This window comes from Eptesicus fuscus, chromosome 1 (assembly GCF_027574615.1).
Source record: "Eptesicus fuscus isolate TK198812 chromosome 1, DD_ASM_mEF_20220401, whole genome shotgun sequence".
Classification (NCBI taxonomy): domain Eukaryota; kingdom Metazoa; phylum Chordata; class Mammalia; order Chiroptera; family Vespertilionidae; genus Eptesicus; species Eptesicus fuscus.
This window is the reverse complement of record NC_072473.1, coordinates 127,342,824-127,368,038: the sequence shown is the minus strand read 5'-3', so window position 1 is coordinate 127,368,038 and position 25,215 is coordinate 127,342,824. Positions and strand designations below refer to the sequence as shown.

The window sequence follows — 25,215 nt, the reverse complement described above, 5'->3', positions numbered from 1 at the left end:
GTGTTTGAAGGGTGGAGAGAAGCATAAAGAGGTTTCATGGAGAGTTCACTTGGATTATCTTCTGACATCTTCCACCTAAATAGTAACTAGCTGTTCAGTTTCTGCAAGGGGCCCACTTAACCTTTTGCACTCGGATGTCGAGTGTGACTCGACACGGTTAGCATTAAAATAAAGGAATCGAGAAAAAAGCAAGCGAGTGCAAAGGGTTAAGCTTTCTCTCTTGCTCAAATCTGTGGAGCCTGTTTGAGAGCCTATAAACTCATATGGTTATAGAAAACAATCCATTAGAATGTCTAACGAGACAGCCATGTTGCTTGAGTTTCTTTTTCTTTTTAAAAAAATATATTTTATTGATTTTTTTTACAGAGAGGAAGGGAGGATAGCCAGAAACATTGACAAGAAAGAAACATCGACTAGCTGCCTCCTGCACACTCCCTACTGGGGATGTGCCCGCAACCAATGTACATGCCCTTGACCGGAATCGAACCCGGGACCCTTCAGTCCGCAGGCTGACGCTCTATCCACTGAGCCAAACCAGCTAGGGCTGCTTGAGTTTCTTGAGCCAGCCACTGGCTAATAACAGGGAGGGCATTTCCTTACTAAAGGAAATAAGACGGTGGCTCTTAACCCTAGTTACATTAATATGTATGATATTAATATATCACCTAGGGAACTCTCATTTTTATTGAATTTATTGGGGGTAACACTGGTTAATAAAGTTACATAGGCTTCAGGTAGTATACAATTCTATAACACATCATCTGTGTATTGTATTGTGTTCACCACCCCAAGTGAAGTCTCCTTCCATCACCATTTATACCCCCTTTACTCGCTTCAACCTCCCCTCATCCCCCCTTCCCTCTGGTAATCACCATACTGTTGTCTGTGTCTGTGAGTTGTTTTTTTTTTCTTAAACCCTTCACCTTTTTCACTGAGTCCCCCAACCCCCTCCCCCTCTGACAGCTGCTAGTCTGTTCTCTGTTATCAATGAGTCTGTATTCTGTTAGTTTATTTCATTCATTAGATTCTACATATGTGTGGATCATGTGGTGTTTGTATTTCTCTAACTGGTTTATTTCACTTAGCATGATGCTCTCCAGGTCCATTCATGTTGTTGCAAAAGGTAAAACTGTCATTATTTGCAGATGACATATTATACATAGAAAACTCTAAAGACTCCACCAAAAAGCTATAACGAGTAAGTATGGAAGCATACACCATGTGCTTTTAATGATGGAATTAACATCATTAAAAATCCCTACCTGCCCTGGCCGGTTTGGCTCAGTGGATAGAGCGTCGGCCCGTGGACTGAAGGGTCCCAGGTTCGATTCCAGTCGAGGGCACATGCCCGGGTTGCGAACTTGATCCTCAGTAGGGGGCGTGCGGGAGGCAGCCGATCAATGATTCTCTGTCATCATTGATGTTTCTATCTCTCTCCCTTCCTCTCTAAAATCAATAAAAAACAAAAAAACAAAAAACCCTACCTATAAAGTATTATCTGGGAAAATATGTAAGGGATACAGTTTACACTGATTTTTGTGGTTTATATTTATTTTCTAAAAAAGGAAAACCACTTTAATTTCACTGGAAATCTCTCACATTGAAATAAAAAAGTGCCAATTTTTAATACAAAAAGTAATCCCTACTGAATCTTGAGTATTTCTGAATGATCTCTTCCTCGATGACTGTTTGTATAAACACATGCATGATCTACCTAAATTACCAAATGAACAAGTGATCCGACATCATTGGTAGTCTCCTAAATCACAGTATTGTGGTGATAATGAGGGAGGGGCATAGCCAAATGTACTTTTTTTCTAAAGGTGGACCATAATCAGTCAATATGAAAAGAAATAGTATGTGCAGAGGGCATATTTTGAATTTTCTCGTACTACATATACTATGGCTGAAATTATGAAACAAGTACTAGACAGAACTTGATGTAAGATGTGTAAAAGAATACATACTAATCCTCTAATTTGATGAAAACCTACTGTAAATGTATTTGGATTATGTTTCATGTAGTACATCTGACAATACAGCTCGGGATTTTTCCCATGAGCTTTAGAGCCAGATAGACTTGGGTTTGGATCCAGGCTTCACCATTTACTAGCTCTTGTTACCTTGGTGAATTCTTTAATCTCTTTGATTCTTCAATTTCCTCTGTAAAGTGTAGATAGTAACAGACCTAGTTTATCGGATTGTTTTATGAATTAAAATATCACAGATAAAAGCCTACCTAACAAAGTAGGTGCTCAGTAAATCACAGTGACTCTGACACTAATCGCTGATTGACAATGTGGAAAAGAGGTCCGACTCAAAATTTGTTGGGGCTATAAATCGAGAGATAACACAGCTTGGTTGGTGTGATCAGCCAGTGTAATCTACAGGACTTGATTTTAAATATCTGCCGAATTAAATTTGGTAAGTGAAGAACTAGTTTAAGCCAGATGACTGCAGTGACTCCGACAGTATTTTAATAAGATGACATACTCATTTTAACACAGCCTTTATTTTCTGTTTGAAAACAAAATTTCCAGGAAACAAAATACAATGGTTGGGTACAAATGAAATAAAAGTCACAGTTTCAAATAACCAAAATAAGACAACTGCTTAAAGGCAGATCACTTGGTTTACCCAAAAAAAAAAAAAAAAAAAAAAAAAAAAAGTTAAGGTCAAGGATTAAAATGAAGTTTAACAACATTCTATATAACGCTACATTCCCCAATTAAGAAAAGAGAGTTCAGCCCTGGCCGGTGTGGCTCAGTTGGTTGGAGCATTGTCCTGTACACTAACAGGTGGTAGGTTGGATTTCGGGTTAGGGCACATACCCAGGTTGCGGGTTCAATCCCCAGTCGGGGAGTGTACTGGAGGCAACTGATCGATGTTCCTCTCTCTTTCTCCCCCTTCCTCTCTCTTTAAAAAAAAATCAATGAAAAAAAAAAAGAGTTCACATATACAACTAAATGTTAAATGTAGAGATGTGACTGAAATTCTGTATACTTCATAGTAAATTATGCATGAAAGTTTATTAATTGCATAAACTTCCTGAGTGGCTCCCATGCTGAACTAGGTCTACATGCTTAATATTCATATCAAACAAAGCTTTATGTGATTGAGCATGGCAGACCTTGCACTTTCCGATCAGTCACGATTTCTGCTGAGGGTATGTACTGGACCACAAACCTCAATCTGAAATCTTAAAATATAGTGAAAAAGAAATGCAACTTAAAAAAAAAAAAAACCACAAAAACTGGAAGGATGACAAGCACACAATTAGGAATTTATTTTACACTGGCACTTTTTTTCTCTCAAGAGCCCAGTTTCTCTCTTCCCTTCTTGCTTGACTTTCAGCCTTTGTAACTTTTTCAAAATGAAAAGAAAACCTTCCAGAATGGGAGCTGGTGGTGTGTACACTCTGTTAGCTATCTCAGTTAAAAATAACTTCAGTGTAACCCAGTCACTATCCCAGGCCCCTGCCTAAGTCGGCTGTCAAGACCTGACCAATGTTTGTGTTCATCCTTCACATGTAAAACTATCTCCGGGGTGACCTGAAGGCATTTGGCTCCATTCAAGTTTCGTGCTAATTTCACCTCAAAGGATTTTAGCAAGTTTGACTGTCACCATTGTATAGTCTGTTGTTGTTTTCTTAAAAAGGTCGATCCCAGAAATTACGTTTACCAAATCAATTAATTGTCTTTTCTATGCCACCCACCCTTTTCTGTGTCATCGGGTGGGGAAATCAGTCGCCGATAATCAGAATGAAATGTGAACAATCTATTCCAGAAAATGGCCCACATGTCATCTCAAATTTTTCTGAAACAAAAAGATGAAGAAACTGAATCCCACACTGATGGCACATATACCTCAGGAATGTACTTGTGCACGAAGCCTGAAATACAGTATTTGTTGCCATGAAATACGCTGTAGTGTTGCACATGGTAAGCATGTGGAACAAGGACCATGTGGTTTACAAACATTTGCTGAGTGTTTTTGGGGAAAAAGGAATGCATCATTTTCATCACTCGGAAAAGACAGCAAAGAAAGTCAATGCCTCCAATAAACTTCAGAGATGGGATCAAGTTATCACCAACTACAATTCAAGTGAAAGCTTACAGCTATTCCCAGGTAACCAAACATCGCTGCAAATATCCCGCAGATGCTAATATGCTGAATGACAGGCCACCGCCGTAGGATTTGTCAAGCTACTTCACTGTGGTAGTTAGTTAAAACAGCTTCTCCCATAGCCCTTTTAGGAACACAGATAAGAAACGCATCTCTAATAAAAGACACAAAGTTACAGGCACTGAACTGTCTAAATTTGGGTGCTTTCTTATCATTTGCTCATTTGACAGCTAATTCCCACAACTAATTCTTATACTGCCACAAGCTGGATTTATTTATCTGCTCTCCACCCCCAAACCCCCAAAGCTTATTTCAGAGATGCGTGTGGCTCTCATCACTTAAACACAGATCGGTGGCAGAGTGATAGCCCCTCTCATCACAAATTCAGAGTTAACGCTGGGACAAAGAGGCAGGCTAGGTTAATAACCTGAAAGAATACTGAGAATCAAGGCAAAAAAAAAAAAAAAAAAAAAAAGCAAGTTTCACAGGCAGTGTTTACTTGTGCACCCCCAAACAGCACTGAAAACGAGGTAGATTAACAAAAGCAACTGGACTGGAATTAAACCTGGGGTTCTAAAAGGATACATCCCATCATACTCTACACTCAAAACACTCTACACTCAATCTAAAAATCGCAGCGGAAAAGTGCCTTTTAAACTTCCACAGATATTTTTGCTGTCAAACCATTAGAATTCATGCTCGTTATAAAACTGGTAAGAGGAGGATGAGAAACAGAATGGATATTGATTATATTACAGCAAATTACCTTAAACAGAGATTCAAGACTGCTACAAATATACATAGGGTAATTTTCATTAGATTTACACCAATACTGGTTTCATGTTCTTAAGATGTTACACCCAACTTCACAAACATAGCAGCAGGTAATTCATGAAGAGATGCTCACATTAGCACATATGGAGGTACAGTACTATTCGTCAGACTTACACTTTGAGAAGTAAACATGGCGGCTGGACATACAGACTACCCCCCCCCCCCCCAAATAAACGTTACAAGCAGATGACATAGTACAACCCTTTTCTCTCCCACAAGAAGGAAAATGAAAAGGACAGTTCGTTTTCGGGAAGTGGGTAGAAGGCCCTTGTTATACATACAGTAGGCTCTTGGTTAAGTAAGAAGGGAACTTCTGAGCTTTACCTCAAGAATTAACTATTTCTGGGTTGGAAAAGTACCTCAGCAAGGATGCAAACAGCACTAGTATATGATTTAGCAAAAAGTTAGGAAATAATGCAAAATCCCTATATAGAAAACTAGCCAATATTTACAGTCAAAGTGACCATAAGCTGAATCAAACATTTAAGTAATGGGAAAAAAATAAATAAAAAACCCCACAGTGATGTGAATAACACTGTTTTCTTCATTTCCGCACAATGTCACTGGTTGTTTTTTTTTTTTTTTTTTGCATTTTTAAACTTACACACACGTTACATATACACAATGTATACATAACATATATGTTAACCCAACCACTGCAGTCAGCATGGACGCGGCAGTACACTATTCACCATCTTCAAACTTTAGAAGACTACTTTTCTTTCCAGCAAAAAATCTGAAAAGATTCTAAATACTACAAGGCACTGCAAAAGTCTGCAGGCAAACAAATGATGAATCAGACATAAAACGGAGGTGGTGGCCAAACGTGGTGGGGCATGTGATATAGAGCAGCCATTCATAAATGTAATTGTGCATATCATCCATGGAGCTTTTTTCATCTTGGGGTAGGTACACTGTTTAAAAGGATTGTGACTGGAGCCCTGGCTGGTGTGGCTCAGTTGGTTGGCGCGTTGTCCTGGACACTGAAAGGTGGCAGATTCGAGTCCCGGTCAGGGCACGTACCCGGGTTCCATCTGCAGTCAGGGCGCGTACAGGAGGCAGCCCAGAGATGTCTCTCACTCTCCATCTCTCTTTCTCCCTTCCTCCCTCCCAAAATTAAAAAGTAAAAAAAAACAAAAAAAGGATTTTGACTAGAGGAGAAGGGACCTTAAAACCTGCAGTATTTTCACTTTCTGGGTCAGTGGTCGCTAACCGGAGGTCTGAAAGGTTGGCGACCGCTGTTCTAGGTTATAAGTCTCAATGTAATCACACAAATCCAAATCTTCTAATGAAACACGAGCAGTTTGAAAGAATTACAAATTTCAGGCACATTGTTTATCTATAGATGGTAAACACTGCAATGCAAGCACTTGCATTACACTACTGTCCTAAAATCACTTCAACTCGCAAAGCAATACTGTAGAAGGAATTTGAAGAATGTGTACATAAGATTTAGGAAGACTCATCCAAACTAGCATGTTATACGCAAAGAAACTTTGGCTCTTACCAACAGCAATTCTCCAAATGCTACCCTCCATGCCCCAAATGATAGTGACAGAATCTTCACCATGGCGAGGGCAATCCTCAGGTAAAGCAGTATAAAGACATATATCTTTTTAGAAAGGGCACTGAATGTCACAAAGTAAACGGTGCAAAAAAACCCAAACGACACCCATCAAGTTTGCTTCATTACCTGGCAGGCTCATGGGCAAAAATTTGCAGTGGAATATGGAGGAAAATCTGTTCACAGAAATACTGGGTGAGAATTTGGAATGTTTACCACTAGACAGTACTTGTTCTTAAGGTAAACGCGCACTGGAAACCACCTTGAAATTGTCAAGAGTGCAAAGTATTTTAAACATGTCTATGTGGCGGTCGGTAAATACCATTTACGAATTTGACTCGGGTTTCACAGACGGAGCATTAGGTAACTCTGTGACCAGCCTTTTAAGATGATTATAGTTAACTTTCTTTGAAAACCAAAAGTGTATATTTTGACATTGCCTTCCCTCCTCCCAAAAACTGGATAAAACCCAGTAAAGTGCAACTTGACAGTGACCTCTCGCAGATTCTAAAGAGGTTGCAAAAATAATCTAAGATCTAAAAACAAGAGGCTATAGATACTAACTAGAAATTATAACAACTGAAAAAAAAAGGCAATAAAAAAAAGCTAAGGGCAATTAAATAGTATACTTCAAGGGTCTACTATTTCACTGCAGGACAGTGTATACCCCACATCTCTTAGAACCCTGTAAAGCCAGTGTTTCATGTGTAAGTCTTGAAACCTACAAAACCTACTGTGTCAAGTAAATTTCACTTCAGAAGAATGGGTCAATAGAGGTGTGACTTGAATCCTCTTTGTCAGGAATACAAAGATTCCCCCCCAAATGAGATTCGTTATCAGCTGCAATATATCCCTTGCAAAAGAATGCAAGCCAAACCGATGCCTCTCAGATGCTCAAAAACAACGCAGTGTGCACATGAGAAACAAGGAGACAGCTGCTTTGAATTACTATGGAAATCCTAAAACAGCTACATTATCTGCAGAATCAAGGAACTGTTACAGTTCTGTTTTTATCCTTTCTTTCCGCCTCACCTAGAACAAGGCTTCACTCCTACAGCTGTGAAGACGGGAAGAAAATCACATTAAAAAGGGCTCGTGTTCTATATTAGTTGACAAAAGTTATTCTAATTTTATACACCAAAACATTTCCTGCAGCATTACCCTGCCTTCTGGGAGAGGTAAACCTAAGACAAACATGTGAAGAATCCCACAAGACTCCGGCTGTCGGAGGATCTCACTTTGTCCACATTGGGGGAATATCAATTTAAATAGTTCTTATACATTTTAAAGAAAAGTATCATCCAGCTGCAGTTGGCAGCAGTAAAAAATGGAGGCTTTTCAGCAATTCATGGTAAGTGTCCTGGAAATGGTAATGCTCAAGCCGAGCTCATTTAAAGCATTCTGAACAGTATTTTTAAAAAATCAAGTATCAAAGAGGATAGGATTTGAAGTGAAAAAACATTTCTGTGCGCAGTGTTCTATGTACAAACTGCACAGCTCTACAGAATGACGAGCTATATCAAAGACTACATCGGAACCCAAAAAAATACAGTGGAAAGTAAACTCAAATGAGGAAAAGATGGCAGAACCCAAGAAGAAGAAAGTTTTATATCTTAGGTGTCCCGGAAATAATTCTGAAGAAAAGCTCCCTTTTCTTCATTCATCATTTACTCTGATTCACTTGGGACCCGGAGGGTTCGTGGATGGATTCTGCACTGAGGATGATGGAAACGCAGGCAAATTAATTGCTGGCTGGAACGGTGGCCCTGGTTGGGTAGGCATGACCACAGGCTGTTGAGCTGGTCCGGGAATTCCTACCCACTGTACTGGATACCCGGCCCCCCCCACAGCATTATACTGACAGACATGGGGCACTCCATATGATGGTAATGGCCCAGGATACGCAGGGAGTGGGAGTCCTTGTGGTGAGGAGGCCGGGACAGCTCCACGGATTTGGGGCAGCGAAGAAATCCACGTTGGTGTGTAGCCCAGAGCAGATGGAGTATTCTAACGAAAACAAAAATAAAAACAAAAGATCAGTTTATTTGGCAGATGCTTTTACCCATCTATGTTCCTTCCGATTCTTTTTGGCTTTCTGCTCCCACGATTACGATGAGCGGCTAGCGTTTTTGCAGCACCTTTCTGTGTGCTAAGCATAGTTACATATCTTGTCTAGTTCATCTTCATAACTTCCCTGCGAGGTAGGCATTTTCAGATGTGGAAAAAGCAGCTCAAAATTGGTAGCAGCTGACACACTAAGCAAATTCATAGTGAGCTGAGGATTTGAACAATGTTCCAGCTAACTCTAAGGGCCTTGCTAAATCTCTGTTCGGTTTAGTGTCTCCTGTCCTCATGCTAGCATTACTCTTCTATTTTTATTTCCTTCTGCCAGTCCTGGGCATTCCCTTATTCAGCACCACACACAATAGCCCATCCTACCTAATATTAGACAAATATGCAAATTGACCATACCTTCGCTATGCCCGCGATTGGCCAGGAGGCGCGGGACTCGGGGTGGCCAATTGGGCCAGCGTCTGCGCCATGGCTGTGCTGCAGCACAGAAGGGGCCTCTGGGGCAGCGAGCTCATGTCCCACCGTGGACCATCAAAAGCGGGGGAGCTGGGTGCCTGTCCGCTCAGGCACCAGGCCTTTCAGAAGCCTCTGCCGCGCCGGAGGCTTCTGAAAGGCCTGGTGCACCAGCGGACAGGCACCCAGCTCCCCCGTGATCGAAAGCGAAAGCGTGTAGGGGACCCTACGTGTGCATGATTCAATCATGCACTGGGCCTCTAGTCTTACTATATTACATAATTCTTTGAAGACAGAGGAGCATGATTTAGTATGGCATGAGGGAAAGAGCCTGGGATACAGTAGGTGCTCAATAAATGTCATCTCCCTACTCCCTTCTACTCACTGTCTTTAAATAAAGTGTGACATTTCTATTATATTTTTGGAAATTTAAACTCAAGACAATTATGCTTTTGGAAGTATTGAGGAAATATATCCCTATCTGATTCTTCTTATATTGTATTGTGATTAAGCATATGTATAAAGATTACTGAAATCTTATGCACATGGGACTAATAAGTCTAATGGAAGTAAATAATTCTCAAAGGAGAGATTAGTATCAGTCCCAAATGCTTAGTTCTTCTAAAGTGAATGGTCAAGCTAAAACCATTTCAACTAAACTGAAAGTTTCAAGCTAAAGTTAGGGTAAAGTTTTTGAGCTTGACTCAAGAATAAATAACAGCTGTAACCGGTTTGGCTCAGTGGATCGAGCGTCGGCCTGTGGACTGAGGGGTCCCAGGTTCAATTCCGGTCAAGGGCATGTGCCTTGGTTTCGGGCACATCCCCAGTGGGAGGTGTGCAGGAGGCAGCTGATCGAAGTTTCTCTCTCATCGATGTTTCTGACTCTCTGTCCCTCCCCCTTCCTCTCTGTAAAAAATCAACAAAATATATATATTTTTAAAAAAGAATAAATGACAATATCTCTTGAGGTGAAAAAACCCCCACACATTTGCTTAAGTTTCAGCAATTCCTTCTTCATATCAGTGTTTTTGTTCGGTTAAAGTAAAACTGAATTTAACACTTCTGATTCAAAAGAGCACATACAGTATGACTGCATTTTTTATACATATACTAAAGGCCCAGTGCACAAAATTCATACACTGGTAGAGTCTCTAGCAGCTGCTGGCTGGGGCCTCCCTCCCTTCCCCCAGCCGGCCCCACCCCCTGGTCAAATTCCTGGACAACCCCAGGTTGAGGGGAAAATTTGCATACTACACTTTTATTATATAGGATTTCCATGTATCCATATACAGACATAGAAAGATACCTGAAATGGTGTTTATCAAAAGCTAGTGACAATTATATCTGGGTGGTGGGATTTGAAGACAGTATTTTTTTAAAAATATATTTTGTTGATTTTTTTACAGAGAGGAAGGGAAAGGGACAGAGAGTTAGAAACATCGATGAGAGAGAAACACCGATCAGCTGCCTCCTGCACACCCCCAACTGGGGATGTGCTGGCAACCAAGGCACATGCCCTTGACCGGAATCGAACCTGGGATCCTTGAGTCCGCAGGCCGACGCTCTATCCACTGAGCCAAACCGGTTAGGGCTGAAGACAGTATTTTAAATTTTGTATTTTTCCACATTGATTAAATTCTATAACAAGCATTTTATAAACAATAATGTGACTTTTATTTTTAAAAGACTGAACTGGATATTTCAAAAGCATCTCAGGCCCTGGCCGGTGTGGCTCAACGGTTAGTGTTGGCCTGAGCACCAAAGGGTTGCAGGTTGGATTCCTGATCAAGGGTATGTAACTGGGTTGTAGATTCGATCCCTGGCCCCAGTTGGGGCACATGCGGAGGCAATTGATGGATATGTCTCTCTCACATCAATGTTTCTCTCTCTCCCCCATCCCTTCCATTCTCTAAATATCAAACACACCCAGGCATGTCCCCTGACAGGGACCCCTAGGTGTACAGGATGACCCTCAAACAACTGAGCTACACCAGCCAGGGTTTTAATTCTTATAAGTGAAGAGAACTGGGTATAAACAACTTACTTCATGTACTTTGTTCCAGTTGTCAGTCTCTAATTTGTGTTGACTCTGTTTAAGTTGGTTTAAACTTGGCTTAATAAGAGAATTTCCAACCGTTTCCTTTGTCCAGTCATCTACCAATTTGTGTAAGTCATCTGTGAACATCCCTTTTTTACTAGCTGGAGATTGCTGGCTTGATGCTGTATTACTCTCCGCACACAGTGGATCTATAAGGAAAACCAGGGAAACCATAAAAAGGAATTAAAACTGATAAATACTCTTACTTGAACACCAATGCAATTGACAGAGTAAGCAGACATTTCAGTTTATCTGGGGCAGTTCTGGCTTAAAGCTGTTGTCCTGAAGTAATTACTAACCATACTCCTTTCGTTCTCAAACATTTCCTCTTGTCTGGATTGCAAATTATATGTTCACCTTAGGTATAAATCAAGTATAATAAATAGTAGTGTCACTGAAAAAATTAGCATCAACCCTAATCCTCAGATAGATACTTAGAAGAGTTAAAAAACAATCACAGAATGTTAGAAGTAGAAAGACTCTTAGAAGTCTAATCTAAACCAGTTGTTTTATAATGGGGAGAAGAGGCCCAGAAAAATTAATTGACATGCCTGGGTTAACGCAATTAGTTACCACAGAGCCAGGCCTGGAAATAATGAAGCTGAGACAGGACTCTCTTTCTTTTCAGTATACCATATTGACTTACAATGAGCTTCAAAAAATTAGTGGCGTAAAAACAACACAAATGTATTATTTTATAGTTCTGTAGGTTAGAAGTCTGACATGGGTCTCACTGGGCTATGATCAAGGTGTTGGCAGGGCTGCATTGTCCTTCCGGGGGCTTTAGAGTTGTTCCCAGGCCTTTTCCAGCTTCTAGGGGCTGCCTACATTCCTTAGTTTGTGGCCCCCTCCCTCTGTCTTCAAAGCCAGCCGTATTAATTCTCTCTGACACTGCTTCCCTCCTCACATCTTTTCTCTGATCCTCTCTTCTGTCTCCCTTTTGTAATTTAAAGAATGCTTATGATTACACTGGACCCAGATAATCCAGGAAAATCTCCCTATCTTTTTTTTAAAAAAAAGTATTTTTATTGATTTCAGAGAAGAAGGGAGAGGGAGGGATAGAAACATCAATGATGAGAATCATTGATCAGTTGCCTCCTGCACTCCCCCCTCCCCCCTCCCCCGGGCGAAAATCTCCCTATTTTAAAGTTCATTGAGCCCTGGTTTGTTTGGCTCAGTAGATAGAGCGTTGGCCTGCAAACTGAAGGGTCCTAGGTTTGATTCTGATCAAGGGCATATACTTCGGTTGCAGGCTACAATGTTCAGGAGGCAACTAATCAATGTTCCTCTTCCACATCGATGTTTCTCTCCCTCTCTGTCTCTCCCCCTCCCTTCCACTCTCTCTGAAAACCAATGGAAAAATATACTTGGGTGAGGATTAGCAAAAGAATAAAAATAAAATAAAATCCACTAATTAACACCCTTAGTTCCATCTACAACCTCAATTCCACTTGGCCATACAAATGAACATAGTCACAGGTTCCAGGGATTTAAACACAGACTTCTTGGGGTGGGGGTGGGGGGTAGCCATCATTCCGTCTACCACAAATTCTACTGAAATCTCACATACATCCTTAACGTACACCTTCAACTCCCGCCTTGACTTTGCACATGTAACCAAGGAAGGCTGACTTAACTAACAACTTCTTTATTAGTTAAACAGAGACTGATCCTTAAAAAAAAAAAAAAAAGTACACCCCTTGCTTGTTTAGCTCAGTGGTTAAGAGTGTTGGCCCTCTAACCTAAGGGTCATGGGTTTGATTCCAGTCAAGGGTACTTACCTCGGTTGCAGGCTCCATCCCCAGCCCTGGTCTGGGAGGGGGCTGGTGGCAACCAATCGATGTGTCTCTCATGCTCGTGTTCCTCGTTTTCTCTTTCCCTTTCTTCCACGCTCTCTAAAAACCAATGGAAAAAATATCCTCCAGTGAGGATTAACAAAAACAAGTACATTTTCCAATATTCTCATAAATAATAAAGTTCTTGTATCAGATAGAACATGACTATATTTTTAAGATAATCTTTGTTGGCAACCAACAACAAACTCTAAATGTTAGACCAGCAGTTCCCCTGAATTGCTAAAATTTCAAAAAGTACTTGGGGACTGAAATTGGGACTTCGGGTTTTTGTTTTCCAAATAAAAACACGAAATAGATTAATCTGCTCTCCAAAATCTCTCATTTATCCTCATCATTATTTCATAAAAGAACATTTAACAGCAAAAAAAGGTAGAAAAGAATCTCAGAATGTGCACCTCTTCAAATCATCTTAGCTTAATAAAAAATACATGATCATTATTTTTCTGATCATTGGCCAATGTTTTTAAAACCACTTTTAAAATTGATTTACCTGTAGCAGCCGAATCACTGTCCACCTGTGTCAAGGACTGGGGGCGGCTCCGAAGTTTGCTTCTGAGAGATCTTGGTCGACGCGGTGGGGATGCGGATGGCAGAGAAACCGCAGAGGACTGAAGTTTGCTATCTTTAATGGCCTGGAGGCGATCATAGAGCTCCTGCAGCTCCTTATTCTGCTGGGTTTGAAGATTTATCACCTCCTGAATATGTCTACATAAAAATGAGGCAGAAAGCGTTTTAATGCTGCCGGTTCTGTGCAGATGAGCTAAAAAATGTCACACCAGCACAAGTAACGTTTAACAAGGCATTTAGATTAAGAATGTGGACATACAGAATGTTTTCACAATTTTAAAATGGGAAATGTCTTCTTAAGCATACCATTAAACTAATCAGACATAAAGAAGAAAGGTCCACAAACTGACAGGAATAAATTTCTAAAACGTCAATATAGTGAAAAACAGCAAAACAAAGTTTAAAAGTCACAGAGCATTGATATTATCAATTTTTTCTTTTTTATATGATGCAGGTATAAACAAGAAAAAAAGTATCTGCATTATATAGAAAAGGTTAATATTTAGAATGTGTAAATAATTCCTAAAAATCAGTAAGAAGAAAAGAAATTATCTTTTAGAAAAGAGGGAACGAATATGAAAAGGTGACTCCAAAGAAAAATACAAATAACCAATAAATGAGACGATGCACAACCTCACTTTTAGTTAAGATAATATAATTTTTTAAAAATGAATACAGCCCTGGCCGGTTTGGCTCAGTGGATAGAGCATCGGCCTGCAAACTGAAGGGTCCCAGGTTCGATTCCGGTCAAGGGCACATGCCTGGATTGTGGGCTCAATCCCCAGTGGGGGACTTGCGGGAGGCAGCCGATCCATGATTCTCTCTCATCATGGATGTTTCTATCTCTCTCTCCCTCTCCCTTCATCTCTGAAATCAATAAAAATATGTATTAAAAAATGAATTCATCTGAGTGGAATAAAACTTAAAAGGATCAACAATATCCATCCCAATGTTGTTAAGAAGTGGGAAAATAGGCACTTTCATATATTTTTGTTTGGTGTGCAATACGGTATAGCTACATTTGATAATAGCAATATCTATGGAATTTAAAATGTACATATCTTTTAACCCAGCAATTCTACTTTTAGGTGTTGATCCTACAAAAATACTTGCATAACTGTATAACAAATAAGGATGTTCACTTCAAGCAAAACATGGGATAAAACTGAAATGTCCACTAAGGAGAGATTAAATAAACTTTCAGTGGTGATAAGCTATTTCAGTGTATGGAATACAGATTATTTGTGCAAACATGAATATACATAGGTGACAAAGTAAAAAATTGCAGCATAACATGTGTATCATGATAACACTTTTGTCAAAAGCAAAAACTATATATTTGTAAATGAAATAGGTCACAGTGGTTGAGAAATTATATTAGGGCATGAGAAATAGGAGATGGATTTTTGTAATTTCCTAAGTGATAAGAGCAATGGGAGAATTGTTTGTGATATATTTGTTTTTATTTTTTATTTTTTTTAATTGATTTTTACAGGGAGGAAGGGAGAAGGACAGAGAGTTAGAAACATCGATGAGAGAGAAACATCGACCAGCTGCCTCCTGCACACCCCGCACCGGGGATGTGCCCGCAACCAAGGTACATGCCCTTGACCGGAATCGAACCTGGGACCTTCCAGTCCACAGGCCGACGCTCTATCCACTGAGCCAAACCGGTTTCGGCAGTTTGTGATATATTTGGTCTTGTGTCTTCAAACAGCTCCAGAGTAATAAAGGTGAAAGGAGTGTCTTGTTATTCCTAATGAGAAACGACGCACAACCTCACACTGGTGTCTAAGTCAATCAAGTGACTTTTGTGAAAGTCCCAGGGGAACCAGCCAAGTGATTATAGGATGAGAATTTTCAGCTCCTCCCCCCGACCTCTGATGAGGGGTGCGGCTGGAGATTAAATGAATCACCAATGGTCAATGACGTACTCAGTCACACCTATCTAGATGAAGACTCCATAAAGATTCCTGTATTACAAGGTTCGGAGAGTTTCCCGGTTGGTCGGAGAGTGGCACTCACGAGAGTGCATGAAGTTCCATGTTCCTTCCCCCATACCTTGCCATTTGGCTGTTCTTGAGTTGCATCCTTTGGAGGGAACCTCCAACTTATAACAGGCTAGTCAGAAGCATAGGTAATACCACCTGGACTTGTAACTGGCATCTGGGCAGGGGGTGCAGTCTTGTAGGACTGAGTTCATAACCAGTGGGATCAGATGCTGTCTTTGTAGTTTTCAATCATAAAAAAAAGTTTTCAATCATTACAATGTCATCAGTCCTGCCCGGCCAGCATGGCTCACTGGTTGAGCGTCAACCTATGAACCAGGAATTCATGGTTCAATTCCTAGTCAGGGCACATGCCCGGATTATGGGCTCAGTCCCCAGTGTGGGGCATGCAGGAGGCAGCAGATCAATGTCCCACTCTCACATCGATGTCTCTCTCTCCCCCCTGACCCTTTCCTCTCTGAAATCAATATATATAAAATGCCACCAGTCCTAAATTAGTTAGCAACCTAACAGTTCTATAAAACCCAGGGCACCCCTAGCTCAGCGGATAGTGTCAGCCTGCGACTGAGGGGTCCCGGGTTCGATTTCAGCCAGGGGCACGAGCCTGGGTTGTGGGCTCAATCCCCAGTAGGAGGCGTGCTGGAGGCAGCTGATCTATGATTCATCCATGATGCTTCTATCTCTCTCTCCCGTTCCCTTCCTCTCTGCAATCAATAAAAATATATTTAAAAACAAAAATACCAAACTAAACCCAGGGCAACTAGCTAGGTGACAAAAGAGAAACAGTTCTTACTTTTCTCGTAATTTTTGAAGCTCCACCTTCAAGTCCTCATCCTCTACTTCGGATTCATCATCACTGCTCATTGGGGAAGATGGCGAATAGAAGAGTGAGCTCTCTGTCTGAGCGCAGGCTTTCTCTTCATGGAGTGGTACGCCCTGATCGCTCTCCGGATTACTCTCCGCCACCGAGTTCCCTCTGTCAGTAAGAGTGGCTGAAAATTCACCATCAGAGCAAAGCTGTTTCTCAACAGTAAGCCTCTCTCTCCCTTTAAGCAGCAGTTCGGAGCCAGACTGCATGCTACTTCCCGTCGCTGAGTTTTCTTCCAGTTCCTTTTCCGGGGTTACAGAGGAGACGTCAGTCTCACCGGCTGTGCTGAACGAGGAACTGTCTCCTGGTTTAGGAATTGGTTTACCTTCCTGAAAGGTTTCACGAAGAGCTTCTGGGTTCTGAGGAGCAAACACAGTCTCTGGACTGTGCGTGGCAGGTTCTATTTCTACTACCTGAGCCTTTGCGGTTTCAGTGAAGGCTGGCGCTTCTTCACTAGAATGGCTTGGCATGGCATTGAAGGCTGGTCCGTGTTTGATTCCAGTACATGTCACTTTCTCGGACTGCTGCTGAGGGATGGTAATCACCTGAGATACAAAAAGGCAAAAGTGGCTGGCTCCGCCTAACCAAAGAGCGAACCCACAAAGAAATTCAGGATCGACATGTGGCACAGACAAGTGGCTGTTCTGCTTGTGATGGACACATTGATAATACCAAAGCTTTAAAATCCCATGCATCTCCCCATATTGCACGTCTTTCTTTTTAGTTTTGTTATTTGTTGATTTTAAAGAGACAAAGGGGGGGAGGAGAGAGGGAAAGAGAGAGAGAGAAGAGAGAGAGAGAGAGAGAGAGAGAGAGAGAGAGAGAAACATTGTTCCACTCATTCATGCATTCATTGGTTGAGAGAGAAACATTGTTCCACTCATTCATGCATTCATTGGTTGATGCTTGTGTGTGCTCTGACAGGGGGTTGACCCTACAACCTTGGCGTATGGGGACGAGGCTCTAACCAACTGAGCTACCCCACCTGGGCTTCAAAGGCTTTCAATTGGTCCCCTTGGGTAAAGAGCCTTGGCATTGAGTGCTCAAATAAAATTCCACAATTAAAAAAAAAAGTCCATAATTAAAGATGCCAAGATACTAAAAGACATGAAGTGGGATTTATAAAAACAGGTGACCCAACCTCCCACTGTTACAGAAGAACGGAGAAGAACCAAGCAACGCTTGGAGAGATGGAGTTACATTTATTATTATTATTCCGCGCGGGCCCAGAGAAAAATGTCTCTAGGATTCTGGGCGAAGTCACACAGGAAGTTTCCTGTATTTATACCTTTTTACCCTCTTTGTCTCCCAAATATGGGGTTTTCCGGTCCCCTTTGCAAGTTCTTAAAGAGCCCCTATGTGCTGGGGCTTTGAGACCACAACCAAAGGCTTGGCCTGGTGCCAGCACTGATAACTTCATCTGGGGAAGGTTTAATGGCCTCTCTGGAATGGGAGTAGTCTTATTTTCCTTATTATTTAAGCAAGCAAGCATTTACAGAAGCCAAATAGCAGGGTTAAAATTTCAAACAGCAGTTTTTATATAAGATGGATGTTTCACCACCACAAAATAATGATCCCTTTCTGTGTCCTCTTCCAGCTACTAAAATCCATTTCTTTTTTCTTAAAGGATGCCATTCATTCACTCATTCATTTTCCATCACTATTTATCCCCCCTCTATAAATCCCCATTTCTTTAGACACCTTTACTGGATGGCTTCAAAAGGTGAAGGGGTGCAAATTAAATATGACAATGATCTACATCAGTGGTCGGCAAACCTCGGCTCGTGAGCCACATGCGGCTCTTTGGCCCCTTGAGTGTTCTAACGCCACTTCTTCAAAATAGACTCGCCCAGGCCGAAAACCGACTTCTGAGCATGGGCCACGAAGTTTCTTTTATTTTATTTTATTTTTTTAAATTTCTTTATTGATTAAGGTGTCACATATTTGTCCTCATCCCCCCATTCCCATCCCACACCCCTCCCCACGGATGCCCCAACCCCCTGTTGAACTTAACCGTTGGATAGGCTCATATGCATGCACACAAGTCCTTTGGTTGATCTCTCCCCCCTCCCCCCACCCTCCCCTACCCTCCCTCTGAGGCCCGATAGTCCGATCGATGCCTCCTTGTTTCTGGGTCTGTTCTTGTTCATCAGTCTATGTTGTTCATCATTTCCCCTAGATGAGCGAGATCATGTGTCACTAGAGATATACTTATAAGAACTGAATGTGAGACGAGCAATAATAGTTATGCTGACAGGCAAATGAATCAGTCTGTAGTGAGTTTCTTTCTGGACCAACAGTTCTTTTGAGACCCAATTTCAATGTCCACCGGTTCCTTATGTGTACATGTCGGCACTGACCCCTCAGCTCTGGATGGTGGACAAATGGTGGTAACGGAGGTCCGACTCCCTCTGGTTTGGTCTCGGCCGGACTCAGGGGCACGTGGCCTCACCCAGACCCAGGGGCGCGTGGCCTCACCCAGATCCAGGGACACATGGCCTCACCCGGACACGGGGGCGCGTGGCCTCTCCCAGACCCAGGGGCGCGTGGCCGGGCCACGAAGTTTCAATCGCACTATATGTGCACGCCCGCACGTGGTGTTTTGTGGAAGAGCCACACTCAAGGGGCCAAAGAGCCGCATGTGGCTCGCGAGCCGCGGTTTGCCGACCACTGATCTACACGGGCTTCAATGCTGTTACCTGTTATAATGCATTGTAGATAAGGATTTAATCAAAAGCACAAACCTGGAACCGGCCCCGCTGAAAGGATCCACTCATCGATTTGCATCTACTCAAAGGCCTACTATCAGCTGCGGACTCTCCTGCCAGAGGAATGGGATCAGGAGCAACTGTGGATATCACATCATCTGTTTCCACTGTAAGTTTCGCCAAATTGTAAAGAGAAAAGAGAAAATTGGTTAAGGCTAAATTTGTGTACATTCCCAAAAATGAAGAAAAGCAGAAAAAAGCTTAACTCCGGCTAGACAATTAAAAAGTGTTACCCTAACTCTCAACCAGACATTGCAAGATTTATCCCGACTTAGTCTCTATATGAAATGAAAAAGTATAAAATCAAATTACTTACAGAAGGAAAAATAAAATGGCAATGACGTTAATGGGATGTGTCACATACATGGGCTACGTGGCAAAAAGTGGCAACATTTGTGTATGAAGAACAAAAACCAAAAACCGAACAGAAGTAAATGAAAAGTGATGTTACCTAGTCTAGGTCCCTGACTGTAAGCACACTACCTTGACGGACTTTTGATCTCTTGAAAAAGCTGGTTGACTGCCGTAGCCTGTATGCCCAGCTTTTTAATTTGCGAGTCCAGGATTTCTTGCTAATAGGATTTTTGAGACTAGGACAAGTAAAGCTTAGGCCAAAATATCCACCTCCTGTGTGCAGACGAGTGGCTCCACCGCTTGGCACAGCAGCAGGATGGGCCTCTGGATCCCCTGGAAGTGAGGCATCTGGGGACATCTCCTAATCGAGACAAAAATCAAAATGGTAAAAATTTAGGTAAGGCGTCGCAGTTGGTTATACCATTGCAGTTTCTTGTATGGACGAATCGGTAATCCAAAACAGAATGCCATGTATACTTGCATTAATAGGACCATTTCAGACAGAACCTGAAGTATTCAGCTTATGGAATGAAGCCTTCCCCTTTCTTTAAAAAGCTCAGGCCCTGGCAGAGCTCAGTTGGTTAGAGTGTCGTCCCCATCCACCAAGGCTGTGGGTTCAATGCCAGGTCATGGCATATATAAAAATCAACCAATGAATGCATAAATAAGTGGAACTAATGGCTGTCTCCCCCCTTCTCTCCCCCCTTCCTGTCTAAAATCAGTAAATAAAAAATATATATTAGACTTCAGATAAATAAAACAACAGAATATGAATCTCCTACCCTAGAATATTTTCCCTTATAGCAACTTTGAAAAGTTGAAATTATTTCCTTCATATGCACTAATTTACTAAAAAAGGTTACTGAAACCCTATACTTTTTTTCTTCTTTTCAAGATTTTTTAAATGTTTTTTAAATTGATTTCAGAGAGGGAGAGAGACAGAAACTTCAATGATAAGAGAAAATCATCAATCAGCTGCCTCCTGCATGTCCCCTACTGGGGATCGAGCCCGCAACCCGGGCATGTGCCCTGACCAGGAAACTAACTGTGACCTCCTGTTTCATAGGTTGATGCTCAACCACTGAGCCACATTGGCTGGGCAAAACCCTGTATATATTTTTAAATATATTTTATTGATTTTTGCAGAGAGGAATAGAGTTAGAAACATCGATGAGAGAGAAACACCAATCAGCTGCCTCCTGCACACCCCCTACTGGGGATGTGCCCACAACCAAGTTACATGCCCTTGACCGGAATCAAACCTGGGACCCTTCAGTCCGCAGGCTGACGCTCTATCCACTGAGCCAAACCAGTTAGGGCAAAACCCTATATTCTTAAACTGAACATTTTTATTTATGCTTGTTATCTAGACATGTAGATTTACAGGAAAATATTACCAAATCAAATTTTTTACTTTATGTAAGCACACAGAAATTTACAATGGATCTCAAAATCACTTCAAATTCATGCTCTAAAAACTGTTAACATCAGGCTACGCATGGCAGGCAATAAAATCACTCTTCCCTCTTCTTGACCTCCTATCCCTCTCCTAAAAAAGCTAGAATTAACTGTTGTATTCTAAATAAGCACTTTAAAAATAAGTTCCCTATAATAATTAACACAAAAATTAATATACACAATCAAAAATACTTTCGGAAACATGAGAATGGTCACTACTAATCTAGAAAGTTGAAAGAGTATTTCAAAGCTCAAGGAATGGGATTTAGCATTTGTCTAAAGGAAGACAGCCTAAGTGGCACTAAGTATATTGCAGTCCTGGGTAAGAATTAACATTTGGGGAAGGTTAGCAGTTATTGAAAATAAAATTCTAAACAATTAGTTTTAATTTTCCAAAATCCCATTTGGAATGGTAATAATACTACCTTCATGAAGAGGAAAAATAGCCCTAGCTGGTTTGGCTCAGTGGGTAGAGCATTGGCCTGCAGACGGAAGGGTCCCGGTTAGAGTCCCAGTCAGGGCACATGCCCAGGTTGTGGGCTCAATCCCCAGTGTGGGGCGTGTAGGAGGCAGTCAATCAAGGATTCTCTGTCATCATTGATGTGTCTATCTCTCTCTCCCTCTCCCTTCCCTTCTGAAATCAATAAAAATATATTTGTAAAAAAGAGGAAAATATTCTCAATAATATTATAATGTAGAAAGTGTTGCATTGGTCCCACTGAAATTACAGGCAAGACTTTTCCTAAGTAATAACTGGATCAATGTGGTAAATCACATACAAGTTCTAGCCTCCTTTACCAATCCAAATTCACAGACACGCAGGAAAAACAGATGTAGACATATGCATATATAATTAAAGGAGGAAAAAGCAGCCCATGGCATATGCAGGAACTGTTACAAAACGTTGCAAATTCGAGTGGCAGATATGGGCAGTGGGAGAGAGTCCTGGCCGACCAAGATAATTAGTGGTTGGCTAGAACGCTTATAAAGTTCCACACGATCTGTCTTCTCTTTGCCTCTTCAACATCATATCATAACACCCTCCTACATGCTGGCTTTCGTCTGGTTCCTGGAACAGGTCTCCATCTGTGAATGTCACCGCCAAGTACAAGTCCTTCCTTGACCACCCTACATAAAGTCACCCTGAGTCTTTCTATCATAGCCCTTTAATTATTTATCTTTTTAGGGCCTATCTCCCCCCACTAGGATGTGAATGGCACAAAAACAGAGATCTTGACTTATTCAGTGTTCACTGAGGGAAAGAGTAAACTGCTTGGGGTAGCAAAAAAGGAACAGCCAGGCAGTTCTGGTCCTTCTCTCTCCACCTCCACAGCAAGCAAAAGACAGCGGGAGACATCTGCTCCCAAATTAAGAGCGGCAAGAGGAAAATGTGTGTGGCCAAGAGAAAGGTCAGCGATGCAGGGAGGAGACAACATCCAGGAAAAAGGGGAAGCTCGTCTTCTGGGCCACCCTCTAGGCCAGCGGGCGCCACCCGTTCGGACCTCACGGACCACCAGTGGCCCGGGGACCACCGGTTGGCGACTGCTGCTCTAGGCAGCATTAGAAACAAGGTGCAATCCAGTGCCAGGAAGCATGGCCCAGCCGAAACCGGTTTGGCTCGGTGGATTGAGCATCGGCCTGCGGACTGAAAGGTCCCAGGGTTCGATTCCGGTCAAGGGCATGTACCTTGGTTGCGGGCACATCCCCAGTAGGAGGTGTGCAGGAGGCAGCTGATCGATGCTTCTCTCTCATCGATGTTTCTAACTCTCTATCCCTCTCCCTTCCTCTTTGTAAAAAAATCAATAAAATATATTAAAAAAAAAAAAGGAAGCATGGCCCATGCCTTCCTCCAAATCACTGGAGGTAGGCTACAATAATGATGCATAGTATTTATGAGGCGACCAACAAGACATGTTATAGGGGAAAAAGAAAAGATGAGTACACAAGTAAGAATCACCAAACACTTATGGGAAATCAACACAATAAAAAAAAAAACACTTATCTCAACAAACAGAAGAATAGCCAAGGAACTAGCATTAGTAACATAAAATAAGACTAATATCTTCAAGAGATATGTGAATATACAACATCTATAAGAAAAAACAATGGACTACCTACAATGACTAGAAATTAAAAACATAATCATTGACATTAAAAAATAGCTGAATAGGACATTGGAAACAGTTTAAAAATTGAGAAATTCTCCCAGTACAGAAAGCAAAGGGACAGAGATGAAAGTGTGAAATGAAAAGTTAATAGATAAGAAAAACAGGAAATGAAATAAAACTATCTCTATTCACAGATGATATGATATTATATACTATATAGAAAATCCTAAATAACACACCCAAAGCTGTCAGAGCTAATAAACTCAGCAAACTTGTAGAATATAACACTCCCAAAAAATCAGTTCTATTTCTGTACACTAGCAATAAAAAAACCTGGAAAGTAAATTAAGAAAACAATTCCATTTGTAATAACAACAAAGAATGACAAGTGGTGCTGGAACAACTGGATCTCCACATACAAAATACTGAATCTGGACCCTTCTTAATACGATATACAAAAATTAACTCAAAATGATCCTACCATATGTAATTAATCAAGTGTGAAGTAAAATAAAGACATATTTGGGCATTAAAAAACTATTATTTCAACATGGTATTGTTTTTATTTTAAAAAACCCCACCATGTTTCACATATTCAAAAGTTCAGCCATTTAAACTATCCAGTTTAGTGGGTTTTTAAAAATTGAATTTACTGGGGTGACATGGTTCACAAAAGAATACATCTCACACTGCATTGTGCACCCAACACACACACACACAACACACACACACACACACACACACACACACATGTCTCTCATGGAACATATTTTAAAATATCAGTCACATTTCGGGGAGGGAGGAATTTTAGGACACCAGAAACAATGGCAGGTAAGTTTGATCAAGATGCAGCAATGGACACTTAAACAAAAGAATCCATTTGACAGTAACACTTGGAAGAAAGAAGTCTCCTTAAAATAACAAAGTATAAATGACAGAGAATTATATTTCATTTTAAAAAAAATATGTTTTATTGATTTTTTACAGAGAGGAAGGGAGAGGGATAGAGAGTTAGAAACATTGATGAGAGAGACACATGGATCAGCTGCCTCCTGCACACCCCCTACTGGGGATGTGCCTACAACCAAGGTACATGCCCCTGATCGGAATCGAACCCGGGACCTTTCAGTCCGCAGGCTGATGCTCTATCCACTGAGCCAAACCGGTCAGGGCTATATTTCATTTATTATAGTCCTAATCACATTATATGATTATTAGATAACATTTATAATATAAATGCTATTTATTCATTTCCAATTCTTTAAATCAAACTATAGACAAAGTACAACCAATAGTTACAGAAAATATATAGATGCTAAACTTTACCAAAATTAAAAAGTAATCCTATCTAATAAAAGAGTAATATGCAAATTGACCATCATTCCAACACACAAAATGGCTGCCCCCATGTGGACTCAAGATGGCCGCCACAAGATGGCCAGCAGGGGAGGGAAGTTGGGAGGGACCAGGCCTGCAAGGGAGGGCAGTTGGGGGCAATCAAGCCTGCAGGGGAGGGCAGTTAGGGGTGACCAGGCCTGCAAGGGAGGGCAGTTGGGGGTGACCAGGCCAGCAGAGGAGGGAAGTTGGGGGCGATCAGGCCTGCAGGGAAGGGAAGTTGTGGGGGGACACAGGCCTGCAGGGGAGAGCAGTTGGGGGGGGGGGGAACCAGGCCTGCCGGGGAGGGCAGTTAGGGGCAAACAGTCTGGCAGGGGAGCAGTTAGGCATCAATCAAGCTGGCAGGGGAGTGGTTAGGGGGTGATCAGGCTGGCAGGCAGAAGTGGTTAGGGGCAATCAGAAAGGCAGGCAGGCGAGCAGTTGGGAGTCAGCAGTCCTGGATTGTGAGAGGGATGTCTGACTGCCCATTTAGGCCAGATACTACCGGGATCAGGCCTAAACGGGCAGTCAGACATTCCTCGAGGGGTCCCAGATTGGAGAGGGTGCAGGCTGGGCTGAGGGACACCCACCCCCGTGCATGAATTTCGGGCACTGGGCCTCTAGTCTACCTAATAAAAGAGTAACATGCTAATTGACTGTACCTTCGTGATGCCCACCAGCCAATCAGGAGTGAGTATGCAAATCA

The 25,215-nt window shown here is 41.7% G+C and overlaps 1 protein-coding gene across 1 annotated transcript in view; it reads right to left on the bottom strand.

Moving 5' to 3' along the window:
- Positions 1-8,114: 8,114 nt before the first annotated feature.
- Positions 8,115-25,215, bottom strand: part of WNK3 (WNK lysine deficient protein kinase 3) — an 85,199-nt gene continuing 68,098 nt past the window's right edge. The window contains 7 exon segments of the mRNA XM_054713822.1: positions 8,115-8,530; positions 11,094-11,296; positions 12,929-13,042; positions 13,494-13,708; positions 16,373-16,992; positions 19,192-19,322; positions 19,699-19,930. Coding sequence (XP_054569797.1) covers positions 8,201-8,530; positions 11,094-11,296; positions 12,929-13,042; positions 13,494-13,708; positions 16,373-16,992; positions 19,192-19,322; positions 19,699-19,930 — 1,845 coding nt within the window. The 3' untranslated portion in view covers positions 8,115-8,200.